A 15,003-nucleotide genomic window follows, 5' to 3' on the forward strand; every position below is an offset into this window, starting at 1 on the left:
AGGCGTGTGATTCACTTTCATATTTGTGGCATGAAATTGAGGCAACAATTTCCACGCTAAACCAAAGCAGTCATCGTGACAGCTCGGTCACTGGGTGGCGCTAGTGTGCATAGCGCTGTTGAACAAACAAAAGAAAAAGATTGGCGGACGCGGACCGTCGCCTGTTTTCAGGGAAGTGAGCACACGAGCAAATGTTTGTCGTTTGTTGCAGGATTTGCACACTTGAGGAACGTAACAGCGTTTGACGTTTGAGCATAGCACTTCACAATTCACTTCTTCGCTTGATTTAGCAGCGCCGTTGAATAAGATGAAAAAAACGCTTGGCTTGGCGTCAGGCCTGCAGGTCAATTGGCGACAGGTGTGCACGACGGGAATCATCGCCTACGGTCCGCAGGTGAGGCAAGATGGCGACCGTGAACATGCGAGCAAATGTTTGTTGCAATGACATTTTGCTTGTTGCAGGATTTGCACACTTGAGGGACGCAACAGCCGTTGAGGTTTTAAGCACAGCACGTCACAATTCACTTCTCTTTGCTTGATTTAGTAGCGCCGTTGAATAAGATGAAGAAAAAAGAAAAAAAATGGCTTGGACTGGTGCACATGACGGCAGGCCTGCAAGTCAATTGGCGACAGGCGTGCACGAGGGGAATCACGTGCATTGCACAGGTGAGGAAAGATGGCGGCCGAGCGCGTAGCATTTTGCAGGTAAGGTGAGCACACGAGCAAATGTTTGTCGTTTGTTGCCGTTTCTCACAATGACAGTTTGCTTTTTGCAGGATTTGTACACTCGAGGGAAGCAACAGCGTTTGAGCGCAGCACGTCGCAATTCACTTTATTTTGTTTGATTTCGCACATTGTGCTCTTGAAATATTCTGTTACAATTTCACATGTTTTTGTTTTGTTTGTTTTAAAGCTGGCCAGCTTTTTTCTTTTTTTTTTAAATGACAATGACTTTGTACTTGGCAATTGAACTGTCAGGTTTTTTTGTTTGACAAATTTTGAGTGTTTATTGAATATGGTGTATTTTATTTCAGGGGGTATCCAGCCGTTTATTTCCTGGTCTTATGAAGTTTACTGTCAGGGTCTAAAATGCTTTATTTTTTTATTTGTAACGCTTCCCCCCACCCCCACCCCCACCCCCCCTGCGTGTGTCTATTAATGCGGTGGGTTATTCACCAATGTGCAATGTACTTTGGGTACTTATTTGGGTGTTTGTTGTTTTGCAACACTTGTGAATGGTTTTGTCTAACATGACGCCGATTGTCACGAATTGCATTCAAACCCTTTTCGCTCCAAATAGTCAAAAATCGCGACTATATTCTAATACTGCCGGTTGAAAAAAAAAAAAAAAGACCAATGCACTCGGAGGAACCTTTTTTGCAAGCATTCATTTCTCTGGTTTCCGGTCACATTTCATCGTATATGGACGACTAAGCTACGCTGCCATTTTTGGACTGAAGCTTGGATGATCTGTCCGCTTTTAAGGTAAATTGTGCTAAAATGAAAATATCAATGCTCTTATGTACCTGGATAACTAACATAAGGCAGAATGCCAATAAGTAATTCTCAAGAAATGTCACAGATTCTGTTTAATGCTACTTTAACCACAATGGTGTATTTCCAGCAGCGGCTTTCAACACTCGCATGCTTTTTTTTTTGCCAGCCACTCTAGTTGGTATTTGTAATTACAAAAATAACCTGAGTTGAGTTCTAAACGTAATTTCTGTTGATTGTAGAACGAAAAAGGAATGCAGGATTCTTCAATACAAAGCAAGCAGGAAGACCTCAGACCAGGTGAAAATAAGTCTACACTTTCAGCTCGTTTGACATTTGTGAAAGGAACTGTGTAAACGTTGATTCCATCGTGTCTAAACTGATTTCTTTTCTTTTTTGTCTTAGTTCAATTGGAAGGGCCAGACTGTACAAATGTGCAACGTTTATCCGCGCCTCCAACTGTTCCGTGAATTCCACAAGTGAGCTGAAGTGACATGCTCACTGTCCACACTGAGAAGTCGCTCAAACTCAGTGGGAGGAAAGGCAAGTCAACTTTTTTTTTTTTTTTTTTTGCTGACAAATGTAGTCATCAAGAAGCTGTGTGCAGTGGAGGGGTTTTTAGGGTGGACTCGGTCAGTGATCAACACAAATACCGGGACAAGATGGGAGGTCAACCGCCTCGTCTTTAGGATTCTGCGCTGATTGACGGGACCCGGTCGTGAGGAAGAACCGCTTCCCTGCTGTGATTATACTCATGAAATGGAGTGTTGTGGTGTTTTTGTTTAACACTGCATCGTGTGAAATGTTGCCCACTCAGGCTCCGTAGCGGATTGGTCCCTCAATCTCTGGTCCCTCCTCCAGGTTTCTTCTGCAAAGCTGGCCCAAATGGAGTTTGGAGTCGTTCGGCGTTTTGCATTTCGTCGGCTGTTGAGACACTTTTGTAAACAAATACAGCTTGACTTATTGCAGGTTGGCCAAGCAGCTGGAGCCCAGAGTGTCAAACGACAGCAACGCGATGAGTACAAATGCAGAGTAAAGATGAAATTGTGCTTGTTTTGTAGGTATGAAAGGGAAGGCTGGACAAAGCTCACCACACACATGGAGATTGAACAAGTGTTTTGGTTCAACATTGTACTTTACTCGGATGTTTATTTTTCAAAATGGCTGTTTTCTACGAAATTGTTTTATGTTTCAAGGTGAAGCGGGATGGGCGAGAGGCGCCAAGATCCACCGGATGAGGGTAGTGAAACCAGCAGATATGAAAATGAAATAAAAGCAGAACTCCATTTTGCTCCCTCAATACAAACGTACTTGACTTGTTGTTGCAGGGTGGAGAAGGAGCCAGACCCAGGTCACAAAACACACGGCCGCTGATCACCAGCATGGAACCACTGCGGCCGACTGTGCCCGTTTCGCACCCCTGCAGTCGACTTCAACCTTCATGAGGGCTTCGGCCGTGATCAGTCATGTCCTGTTGTTGTCCGGTTCTATTTTCCGTTCTTCCCTGCCTTGTTGATGACTTGCAGGCTGTGTTGGTGGACGTCAGTGGAGTGGAGTGGGATGGCCAAAAAAAGCTGCAAAGAACCACCAGATGAGAGTAATCGCCCAAGCACACACTCAGGGTGACAAACGCACAACTGGATTTTTTGCAGGATGAGCAATGAGACGGGTAAAGTAGGAACAGCAAGGAAATGAGTGACTATTGACCTATAAACAAAATATTCTGTTTTTGATGTTGCAGCGTGGAGGAGGGTCCGACGGCGCTTGGAAAGCGAAGGGTCAACGTAACAGGGAGAGTATACGTCTTTGTTCCTCCACTTGGTTTGTTTGTCTCCTTTGTCACTAATTCACTGGGTGTGCACTAACCAACACTGACTGCTTCATGGGGGTGGGGGGGGGTTGGACTGAGCTGTGCTTTAAGGCAACAATGCTGTAAAAATATTGTTTTGATATGTTTGTATTTTATTTTGTCTGGAGCTTCCTTTTGTATCTTCCAAATGTGTTTTTGTACTTGAATTAAAATTGTAATGTGGTTTCGAGTGGTCTGAGAATAAAAGTGACAAAACAAGAGGTCCTCGGCTTATGAAGCCCGAATTTCCGCATAAAGTGGAATTAACTCTTTAATACCATTTAAATTTCTAAATGGCCAATGTTTGTCTGCATCTTGATTTTCTCCGACCTTTTGATGACGGACAGTTTCGTTTCCATCGTAATCACATTCCTCTTGGCTGGACCAGAATTGCTCAATTCCTGCCTTTTTTTTTTATCCATACACCATGGCGTTGGAGACAAAATGGCGGACGGCTCATCGAGCAGACCCTCCAGCATTTCGTGGGCAATGTTACTAAAATCAAATTTTAATTTAAGGTGCGATATACGTCAGCATATTGCCCAACTCTACTAAACTGAACTACCATGTATAGCAAGGCATTTTTTGGGGGAGGAAAAAGATGTAAAGTGTTTTTTGAGGGGTGTAAAAAAGACCATGTATAGTAAGGCCTTTTGGGGGGAAAAATAAGTCGATGTATAGTAAGGTGTTTGTTTTGGGGGGGATAGAAATAACTAGTATATATACTGTACGTGTGTATATGCAGTGGGTGCTAAATTTAAAGTTGTATTACAAATGTCACTGAAGTTCATTCAATTTGATTTGCCGTTACCTGCGGAAACCCTGAAAAATTTTGTCAAGAGTTAATTATTCCTCATTACATTGCGCACACTGATGTGCATTGCAAAGTGCAATACACACTGGACAGTTATACGGTTGGGGTTAAAATAGGTGGAAGGTTTCTTTTCTCTGGTAATTGGCATTATTTGTTTTTGAGCTACAAAAAAGAAAAATATGTACCTGTCTATATGCAAAAGGCTAACACTAAATGTTACACCGCTAATTAAGAGAAAGTTAGCTTTCATCAATTAATTGCAATGGAAGGGATGTCAGTGTTAGGATTATGGTCAGTAACATACATTGCACAATTCAATGGTTAGGATTAGCTGCACATACACACGGTTAGGGTTAGTTACATGCATTGCGTAGACATTTATACATGACATGGTACGGCGGGGCTCGTACCCTGGATCTCAGGTGTACGAACCACAGACGCAATCCTCTCGACTAGCGAGGACCTGAGGACGTCCGCCGCTCCTCGTCCATTCATCCTGAACCATTGTACGCGGGCACCACTTGGAGCTTGACAAAGGTAAAAGTGAGCAGCGACCAATCAATCGCTGCAGCCACCGTGGTCGAGTGGTTGACGTCACAGTGCGGCAAAGTCTCGGACGCTGGTACGAATCCCCGTGACCCCAATGAAGACTGGAGGCAGTCAACATCTATAGGCATTCACATATGTCCATGGGTTGCTCAGTAAGTTAAATATGACGTTGATTATTTTTTTCTTAGGTTAGTTAGAATGCTGTGGGGCGTGGCCTCAACCAGTCCCGCCCATCGGCCGGCCCCTATCCTACTAGTGTCATTCTTAATAATGACAATAGAAAGTCACTAATGTTGTCTTTCTTAATTATGGCAATAGAAAGACACTAGTAGGGTAGTTAGTGACAATAGAAGGTCACTAGTAGAGACTAGAAAGGCAATAGTGGGGTAGGGGCCGGCCGAAGGCCGGCCCCTACCCCACTGGTGTCCCCCTTAGTGACAATAGAGGGTCGCTAGTGGAGACCAGGGGGATGCTGGTAGGGTGGGGGCCGGCCTTCGGCCGGCCCCTCCCCTATTAGTGTCTTTCTTAGTAATGACATAAGAAGGACGCTAGTAGGGTAGGGGCCGGCCTTCGGCCGGCCCCTACCCTACTAGCGTCTTTCTTAATAATGACATAAGAGGGACGCTAGTAGGGTAGGGGCCGGCCTTCGGCCGGCCCCTACCCTACTAGCGTCTTTCTTAATAATGACATAAGAAGGACGCTAGTAGGGTAGGGGCCGGCCTTTGGCCGGCCCCTACCCTACTAGCGTCTTTCTTAGTAATGACATAAGAAGTGGGCATGCACTGGTAGGGTAGGGAGTGGCTGAGGTGTTTTTGGTGTGGCCCCCGGATGGGCGGGACTGGGTGAGACGTAGCCCCACCTTGTCCCGCCCACATTCTAACTAACCTCCCCAAAAAAGAACCACTGTGTAACTTAAATGACTCAACACTTTTTGAGCAACCCATGGACATTCAGGATGCCTGTTAGTGTTTACTGCCTCCAGTCTCCATTGGAAGCACGGGGTTTCGTACCAGCGTCCGAGACTTTGCCACACTGTAACGTCAACCACTCGACCACGGTGGCTGTGGCGGTTGATCGGTCGCTGCACACTTTTACCTTTGTCAAGCTCCAAGTGGTGCCCGCGTACAATAGTTGAGGATGAATGGACGAGGAGCGGCGGTTGTCCTCAGGTCCTCGCTAGTCGAGAGGATTGCGTCTGTGGTTCGTACACCTGAGATCCAGGGTACGAGCCCCGCCATACCGTCTCATGTCTGTGAATGTAATGTAATAATGAATGTAACTAACCCTACCCGTCCGGCATGTGTAACTAACCCTAACCATTAAAATGTGCAATCTATGTACTAACCACAATCCTAGCACTAGAATTGCAATAAATAGATGAAAACTTCCCTTCTCTTCTATAACAGTGTTTTATTTCACGTTAGCCTTTTGCATTTACAGAAGTAGATAATATTTTTTGTAGCTCAAAAACAAACGTCAGGTCTCAGTTGGCCGAGAGGAATCACCCGGAATTTGTTCGCGTGAGGTCATTGGTTCGAGCCCCGCCGTAACATGTCATGTGTCTGCAATGCTTACAACCGACCCTAACCGCCTAAAGTATCTTTTGACTGGTGTCTCATGGGATGTGTTCATTTCTTTTTTTTACCATCACTATCCCTTAACTGGGAAAACAATTATCAGACAAAAGTGTGTAAGCACAAGAGTGCGCAATGTAATGAGGAATAACTGACACTATCGAGAAAATAATTAATCAGGGTGTCTGCAGATATAAACAAATCGAATTGAATGCACTTCAGGCGACATTTGTAATGAGACTTCAAATTTAACACCCACTGCATATACACACACATGTACAGTATATATACTAGCCATGATTTGTAGTTAACTCAAGACAAAAGAAAAACGCCTTACTATATATACACACGGTCATTTTATTTTAACCACCCCCCACACCAGCCCCGAAAAAAAACACCTTATACCCTTACCACGTTCTCACAAAAAAAACACCTTACTAGCATGATAAAAAGATGACAGACAACTCGCACTAAACAATCAATTGCAACGAAATTGTTGTACCCCCCTCAAAAATGAGATTTTGGCAACTTTGGCATTTTTTTTTTTTTTTTTTTTTTTAAAATGCCTTATGGAACTTTTAGGAAAATGCCACTATGCACACCTGCTGGGAACATTCTTGAAAAAAAAAATGCTTGGGTTGACTTCCGCTTTAAAAAAAAAAGGAGACCATTTCACAATTTTAATTCAAGTACAGAGGCACATTTGGAACATACAATAGGACACTTTACATGTTGCTTCAGACAAAATAAAATACAAACCTTTTCAAAACAATATTTCAGAGAGCAAGTTACTCCAACAAAGTATTATTGCCCTGACGCACGGCTCGGTACAAAATGCTGTCAGTGCACACCCAGTGAATTAGTGACAGAGGAGACAAACACACCAAGTGGAAGAAGGAAAAACATACTCTCCCTTTCGATTTGGCGCATTGCTGTCCGAGCGCCAGCGCCTCTCGTTGGGGAACGCTGCGAAAAAGAAAGACTCGTAACAGGCCCTGACATCCGTGTTAACGCGCACGACTTTGTCACTCACCTCAAGGGCCGAGACGTTGTTCATCTTGGAGCCATTCTTCATCACCTCGATGACCTTCTGCGACAAGAACAAAACGGTCACTGTGCGCCACCCTGTTGTGGTTCTCCCAGGTGACTCTCGCACCCAGCGGCTTCTCCACCCTGCTGCTGCAACAGAGGATGTACCCGCAGTTGTATGTCACGAGTTCATATGAATCAGAACAAAAATGACAACCAATCATGGCTAAAAATTTAGCGATGGTTCACGTCAACTGCAGGCTCACCGCTAGCCAAATGCGAGACCGTCAAATCCAGCTGACTGTTGACCCATCTGACTCCTTCTCTGTCGTGCAACTGCAAAAACAAAACACCGGTAGTTGTGTGCAGGTCACTTCATTTGTACTCATGACCCTGGTAGGGTGCGGCGCCTCCACAACCCTGAAGCATAAACATTTATTTGTGTTGATCATTATGACTGACGCCTGCCTCAACAGTAGACACCAACTTTCAAATTGACATCCTCAAATAACAAAAGCTGCTCTGGATCCAGACATGCTAAACAACCACCTGACCATCTCCAACATCCTTTGCCAAAGAGCACTCAACCTGACAACCATCTTCTCCGGGGGTGGGGGGGGAAACTGTACACTCTCAGATCTTTTCTACAACAATGACCTACGCTCAACCAAGGCAAACCCCAAAGCTCACTACTCTGCCCCCTCATGTTCACCATTTACAGGCACCCTTTAAGCCGCTGCTTGACCTCATCCCGTCCAGCTCCATCCGAGCTCTGCAACCCAAAAATAAATCGCATTTGTAGTTAGTGTCCCTTGTATATTAATTTTCCATTTTTGCGTTTTGTTACCTCTGCCCACCTTTCCTTTCATCAGGCTCCTCTTCCACTCAGCAAAAGACACCACATTCACCGCTTTTGTGCGTTTCTACTTTTTGCTGGTTTGACTTGGTGTCCCAAGCGGCCTCTTGGCACTGCAACAAAAAAAAAAAAAAAGGACTGCTAGCATTTTTCTCATTTATTTCAATGGTGTCTTCGTTGGGTTCATGACCCCGGTCTGGTCCATTTTTGTGCCTCTCGCCCATCCCACTCAGACATCATTTTGCAACATAAAACACAGGACGTAAAGTACGAATACATTTAATTAAAACATACCACAAGTGGATTACAATCTTCAACCCAAAGACTACTTATTGATTCAGTCGCCATGTGTTTTGTGACCTTGGTCCAGCCTTTCGTCTGGCTCCTTCTCCATCCTGCAACAACAAGTCAAGTGCATTCGTGGAGCCCTTCAAGCAAAACCACAGTGGACCAAGCTTAGCCGCACCCCCTGATCAGCACCTCGTGAAGTGAACGCGGACGGCGGAAGGAACCCGTTCCCGGATGAGCGGGCGGCAACATTTAACACAATGTGGTGCTGCATAAACAAACAAAAAAAAGTACACAAAGACATGACAAGATCTGACGAAGCTTCGGGCGAGCGCAAGACGGCCTGTCGGTGATTTCCGCCCGTTTGAAGAGCTCCACATTTGTGACGACCACTCCGCTGAAGGTCGAGGGCGGCGCAGAGCAAAGCGCTCCAGCAGTCGTAGGCGGCGACTGGGGCTTAGCCGCGACTCAGCCGGACAGGAGGAAGGTGGCGAGTACGACGCTCTGCTGTTTGGCCTAAAACAGAAGCCCGAAGCTTTATTGCCATTTCTCAACTTTCCTTACCTAAACGGAAAAAAAAAACACAGTTGTGCCGGTTGCCATGTGCTTTGTTACCTCTGCCCAGCTCCTCTTCCACCCTACGAAGCTGCTTTTGTTCATTTCTAGGCATTACACTGCTCCTGTTCTCTCTGGCGTCGCCCGGCCACAGCAGCTTCTTCACACTGCAATAGAAACAAGCAAAATCGAAATGGAGTTCTGCTTTTATTTCATTTTCATATCTGCTGGTTTCACTACCCTCATCCGGTGGATCTTGGCGCCTCTCGCCCATCCCGCTCCACCTTGCAACATAAAACAATTTCGTAGAAAACAGCCATTTTGAAAAATAAACATCCGAGTAGAGTACAATGTTGAACCAAAACACTTGTTCAATCTCCATGTATGTGGTGAGCTTGTCCAGCCTTCCCTTTCATACCTACAAAACAAGCACAATTTCATCTTTACTCTGCATTTGTACTCATCACGCTGCTGTTGTTTGACACTCTGGGCTCCAGCTGCTTGGCCAACCTGCAATAAGTCAAGCTGTATTTGTTTACAAAAGTGTCTCAACAGCCGACGAAATGCAAAACGCCGAACGACTCCAAACTCCATTTGGGCCAGCTTTGCAGAAGAAACCTGGAGGAGGGACCAGAGATTGAGGGACCAATCCGCTACGGAGCCCGAGTGGGCAACATTTCACACGACGCAGCGTTAAACAAAAACGCCACAACACTCCATTTCATGAGTCAAATCACAGCAGGGAAGCGGTTCTTCCTCACGACCGGGTCCCGTCAATCAGCGCAGAATCCTAAAGACGAGGCGGTTGACCTCCCATCTTGTCCCGGTATTTGTGTTGATCACTGACCGAGTCCACCCTAAAAACCCCTCCACTGCACACAGCTTCTTGATGACTACATTTGTCAGCAAAAAAAAAAAAAAAAAGTTGACTTGCCTTTCCTCCCACTGAGTTTGAGGGACTTTTCAGTGTGGACAGTGAGCATGTCACTTCAGCTCACTTGTGGAATTCACGGAACAGTTTGAGGCACGGATAAACGTTGCACATTTGTACAGTCTGGCCCTTCCAATCGAACTAAGACAAAAAAGAAAAGAAATCAGTTTAGACAAGATGGAATCAACGTGTACACAGTTCCATACAGAAATGTCGAACGAGCTGAAAGTGTAGACTTATTTTCACCTGGTCTGAGGTCTTCCTGCTTGCTTTGTATTGAAGAATCCTGCATTCCTTTTTAGTTCTACAAACAATCAACAGAAATTACGTTTAGAACTCAACTCAGGTTATTTTTGTAATTACAAATACCAACTAGAGTGGCTGGCAAAATAAAAAGCATGCGAGTGTTGAAAGCCGCTGCTGGAAATACACCATTGTGGTTAAAGTAGCATTAAACAGAATCTGTGACATTTCTTGAGAATTACTTATTGGCATTCTGCTTTATGTTAGTTATCCAGGTACATAAGAGCATTGATATTTTCATTTTAGCACAATTTACCTTAAAAGCGGACAGATCATCCAAGCTTCAGTCCCGTAGTTTAGTCGTCCATATACGATGAAATGTCACCGGAAAGCAGAGAAATGAATGCTAGCAAAAAAGGTTCCTCCGAGTGCATTGGTCTTTTTTTTTTTCAACCGGCAGTATTAGAATATAGTCGCGATTTTTGACTATTTGGAGCGAAAAGGGTTTGAATGCAATTCGTGACAATCGGCGTCATGTTAGACAAAACCATTCACAAGTGTTGCAAAACAACAAACACCCAAATAAGTACCCAAAGTACATTGCACATTGGTGAATAACCCACCGCATTAATAGACACACGCAGGGGGGGTGGGGGTGGGGGTGGGGGGAAGCGTTACAAATAAAAAAATAAAGCATTTTAGACCCTGACAGTAAACTTCATAAGACCAGGAAATAAACGGTTGGATACCCCCTGAAATAAAATACACCATATTCAATAAACACTCAAAATTTGTCAAACAAAAAAACCTGACAGTTCAATTGCCAAGTACAAAGTCATTGTCATTTAAAAAAAATGAAAGAAAAAAGCTGGCCAGCTTTAAAACAAACAAAACAAAAACATGTGAAATTGTAACAGAATATTTCAAGAGCACAATGTGCGAAATCAAACAAAATAAAGTGAATTGCGACGTGCTGCGCTCAAACGCTGTTGCTTCCCTCAAGTGTACAAATCCTGCAAAAAGCAAACTGTCATTGTGAGAAACGGCAACAAACGACAAACATTTGCTCACCTTACCTGCAAAATGCTACGCGCTCGGCCGCCATCTTTCCTCACCTGTGCAATGCACGTGATTCCCCTCGTGCACGCCTGTCGCCAATTGACTTGCAGGCCTGCCGTCATGTGCACCAGTCCAAGCCATTTTTTTTCCTTTTTTCTTCATCTTATTCAACGGCGCTACTAAATCAAGCAAAGAGAAGTGAATTGTGACGTGCTGTGCTTAAACCTCAACGGCTGTTGCGTCCCTCAAGTGTGCAAATCCTGCAACAAGCAAAATGTCATTGCAACAAACATTTGCTCGCATGTTCACGGTCGCCATCTTGCCTCACCTGCGGACCGTAGGCGATGATTCCCGTCGTGCACACCTGTCGCCAATTGACCTGCAGGCCTGACGCCAAGCCAAGCGTTTTTTTCATCTTATTCAACGGCGCTGCTAGATCAAGCGAAGAAGTGAATTGTGACGTGCTATGCTCAAACGTCAAACGCTGTTACGTTCCTCAAGTGTGCAAATCCTGCAACAAACGACAAACATTAGCTCGTGTCCTCACTTACCTGGAAACAGGTCGACGATCCGCGTCCGCCAATCTTATTCTTTTGCTTGTTCAACAGCGTTATGCACACTAGCGCCACCCAGTGACCGAGCTGTCACGATGACTGCTTTGGTTTAGCGTGGAAATTGTTGCCTCAATTTCATGCCACGAATGTGAAAGTGAATCACACGCCATAAAGAACGGAGTGGTTGGCATTTTTATTAAAAAAAAAAAAAAGGCAAAATACTCTGATTTACAGTCAAATGTGAATGAATACATTATGATTTCCTTAGTCATCCATGAAAGCATGCATACATACATACATACAGACTTATTTATAAAAATGTATTTATTTATTTGGGTAGTGGAGCATACGGAAAATCAAGCCGTATTTCAATTTTGGTAGCTTGATATTAAAACAAAAATCAAATAAGGAGTCGTTTTTCAATTTTTGATATCTTATTTCAAACGTAACATCCAATGACCAAAAGAGACGCGGACCCTTCCTATAGCCTTACTATACATGGTCGGGTTTTTTTTTTTTTGCCAAAAAACATCTTACTATACATGATCGGGGTTTTTTTTTTCGCAAAAAAACGCCTTACTATACATGGTCGGTTTTTTTTGCAAAATATAGTACAGCGTTTTTTTTTCCCCCAAAAAAACGGGGTAAGGGTATATACCCTTACCTTTTTTTCGAAAAACGAGGTGTCTTGTTTTTTTTTTTGTTTTTTTTTAAATGAACTTACTATATTTACATGGTCTGGGTTTTTTTTTTTCCAAAAAACTCCTTACTATTAATGGTGGGGTTTTTTTATACTCCAAAACACGCCTTACTATAGACATGGTCGCCTTTTTTTTTTTTTTTTAAACTCCTTGCTATACTCCTAAAAAGTCCACAGCAGCCCAGAGCCAAGAAACAAACGGAGAGGGAGGAGGTGTCGTAATTTATGGTCTTATTTGTCTTTGTGTGCTGCGAGTGCTTTGTGGCGTAATGAGATATTGATTGAGGCGGGACGGCAGAGAGGAGCTTCTCCTCTTAATCTCTCAGCCTTCGACGACACGTCACTCAATAAAACACTAGCACTGGCACACTGGAAACAATGCTGGAAGTGCACAAAAAAACCCCACAAATGTAACCAGAGCTGGGCACTTGACCCTTTTTTGCCGGTCCGGCCGCGACGCTCCACCCTTGACCTGGGTACCCTTCCGGCCTCGGCCTGATGTGTGCGTGGCATGTGTTGCAGACCTGTCGCCAACAGCACAATGCGTCGGTCACGTGAATCAATGCGGCAGTTGTCGTTTGCGCCGACGCGGGAGTAGAAAGAAGCCTAAAAAGAAGCCTTTCACCGAGTAAACTGAGATGAAATTTGGCCGCCTCGCGACCACGTCACATGCATGAGGGCCGACTAATGGGCCGGACTAAAATCCACTTCCAGCCATGCTTAGTCCAGCCCTTTTTAAAAATTTGTCAGGCCCCACCCCCAAAAATGGGGGACTGCCTAGCTCTGAATGCAACATAACCAAACTTGATATGAACATAAATCGCCCCGAGTGATTTCAGCTGGATGTAATAAAATACTGCTTTCAACTTAAGATGACAAAATCAATAGTTCATCTGTGCACAAACTCCACTAATCTATCTCTTTGACAATGCCTTCAAGACGACAATGAGGGTGTGAAAAAAAAAACCACGACAACAATCAGTGTTTTCAGCAGAGGTTTTTATGCATAGTTTTCGAGGAAAATAACATTTGACACATTTTTGTATTTCATCAGGCTTGCTTCCTTTTGTGTTTGATATACACACACACACACACACTCCAAAAGCAACAAGAAATGACAACACTAGATGACTTTTAGCAGCGAGGAAACGACAAATTTTAGAGAACGTGGTTTGGAAACACTCCCTACCCCCTATAGAGTGCCCTGTATAATAATTTAAAAAATCCATAGTGATGATTCCCATACATTGAGGGCACTATGGTAAACTTACTACACCTTTGAACAGCATTACAACTATTAAGAGTACTATAATGTGGGTAGGGAGTAATTTCCAACACAGCCATTGATATTTGTAAAGGAGGATGATGATGTCACTTAAAGAGACAGGCGCCATGGAAACTGGTGAGAGCATTTATTCCCTATTCTTGCTATCCAACTACAAGGAAATTGTGAAATCAAACACCTCCGCGCGCTACTATTACTACCGGTGAGGCGCTAGAATCTAACCCGAAGAATTTTACAATGTCACTCATCAATAAAAGCGTAAAGGGCTTTACTAGTAACACATTCTACGAGTGTCTTACAAGTGAGGGCAAAGAGCGTACGTGGATGTTAAAGGATATGGAATAAATGCTCAGATGGCTTTCAAAATGCGCAGCGTTTTGTGCCGCAATCCATGCAAGGCTGGAGATGCTCCGGGTGCGGAAGGAAGTCCTCTACATGTTCTTGTACATGGAGCGGTCGCGCGGTAGCTGCGGTGGGGTGCTGCTGGCGCTCAGCTTGAGGTGGAAGTGGTAGACGGTCAGCGTGATGACGATGATCAGCGCCAGGATGAAACCCAGGATGAGCGGCAGAGTCTCCTCGAGGCGCTCGCGCTGGTCCATGATGCACTTGTATGCTGAGTGCATGACGAGAAAAAAAACGTGCTAATTTAGTAGGAAAAAGCAGAAAATGATTCAGAGACACATTTTTTCGCAGGAAATAGGCTCAATATTTTGTTCACATTTTCTGGTCACATTAAGTCCAGCGAAATACGAAATACATTTTTGTAAGAAATGGCACAAAATTGTGTCAAAGTGAAAACAAACGTCTAGTGAATTTCACACACTACGGAGAAGAGTGTTGTGAACAACACTGCCATATTTAAATGAAAAAAAAAAAAAAAAAAGAAATCCGCTGAATATAATGAAATCATGCCTCGCTCACCTGTCAACTGTCAATCAAATATGATTCCCACGACCAGGGATAAAGGATGCTACTTCATCCAGTATCTTTCTTATGACTACTATAATGACATTATTGCGCTGCAAAAATGAGCCGCTTAAAGCCTAGAGTGGCTGGAATATATCCCACCGAGTCCGGGTCCCACATCCTAGCTACTGTGTACTGTGTTACTCACGCTCGCTGAAGATGAAGTCCGCCGTCATGTCGAAGGGTTGAATCTGGATGTCGTACATGTGGACGGTGACGCCTTTCTGGTGGTCGCTGCTGATGAGGGTCAGCGTCTG

The 15,003-nt window shown here is 44.2% G+C and overlaps 1 protein-coding gene and 2 long non-coding RNA genes across 19 annotated transcripts in view; 1 reads left to right on the forward strand and 2 right to left on the reverse strand.

The window, feature by feature from the left end:
- The first annotated feature begins 80 nt into the window (after positions 1-80).
- On the forward strand, positions 81-3,371 carry LOC147128131 (uncharacterized). Of its 5 annotated transcripts, none has more exons than XR_015083930.1 (6): positions 81-394; positions 545-705; positions 777-1,794; positions 1,900-2,734; positions 2,823-3,163; positions 3,236-3,371. It is a non-coding gene; the product is annotated as an uncharacterized LOC147128131 (long non-coding RNA). The 5 variants fall into 5 exon arrangements; XR_015083933.1 differs by having other exon boundaries at positions 777-1,485; positions 1,737-1,794; positions 1,900-3,163; XR_015083931.1 differs by having other exon boundaries at positions 463-705; positions 1,900-3,163.
- Positions 3,372-6,946: 3,575 nt separating this feature from the next.
- LOC147128132 (uncharacterized) lies at positions 6,947-11,816 on the reverse strand. Of its 13 annotated transcripts, none has more exons than XR_015083914.1 (12): positions 11,793-11,816; positions 11,570-11,673; positions 10,186-11,420; positions 9,943-10,080; positions 9,249-9,292; positions 9,069-9,175; positions 8,646-8,969; positions 8,460-8,560; positions 8,167-8,278; positions 7,576-8,081; positions 7,314-7,459; positions 6,947-7,246 (listed from the first exon to the last, which is right to left on the reverse strand). It is a non-coding gene; the product is annotated as an uncharacterized LOC147128132 (long non-coding RNA). The 13 variants fall into 13 exon arrangements; XR_015083909.1 differs by having other exon boundaries at positions 10,186-11,195; positions 11,298-11,420; positions 11,570-11,816; XR_015083906.1 differs by having other exon boundaries at positions 10,186-11,195; positions 11,259-11,420; positions 11,570-11,816.
- A 1,657-nt stretch (positions 11,817-13,473) lies between these two features.
- Positions 13,474-15,003, reverse strand: part of lamp5 (lysosome associated membrane protein 5) — a 5,076-nt gene continuing 3,546 nt past the window's right edge. The window contains exons 5-6 of the mRNA XM_086019856.1: positions 14,895-15,003; positions 13,474-14,393 (exon numbers count right to left, since the gene is read on the reverse strand). The exon at positions 14,895-15,003 is cut by the window's right edge and continues 80 nt beyond it. Coding sequence (XP_085875982.1) covers positions 14,212-14,393; positions 14,895-15,003 — 291 coding nt within the window. The 3' untranslated portion in view covers positions 13,474-14,211. The remainder of the gene's footprint in view (positions 14,394-14,894) is intronic.

The sequence above is a fragment of the Filicampus tigris genome, chromosome 20 (genome assembly GCF_054856515.1).
Source record: "Filicampus tigris isolate MCC_2025a chromosome 20, RoL_Ftig_1.0, whole genome shotgun sequence".
Lineage (NCBI taxonomy): Eukaryota > Metazoa > Chordata > Actinopteri > Syngnathiformes > Syngnathidae > Filicampus > Filicampus tigris.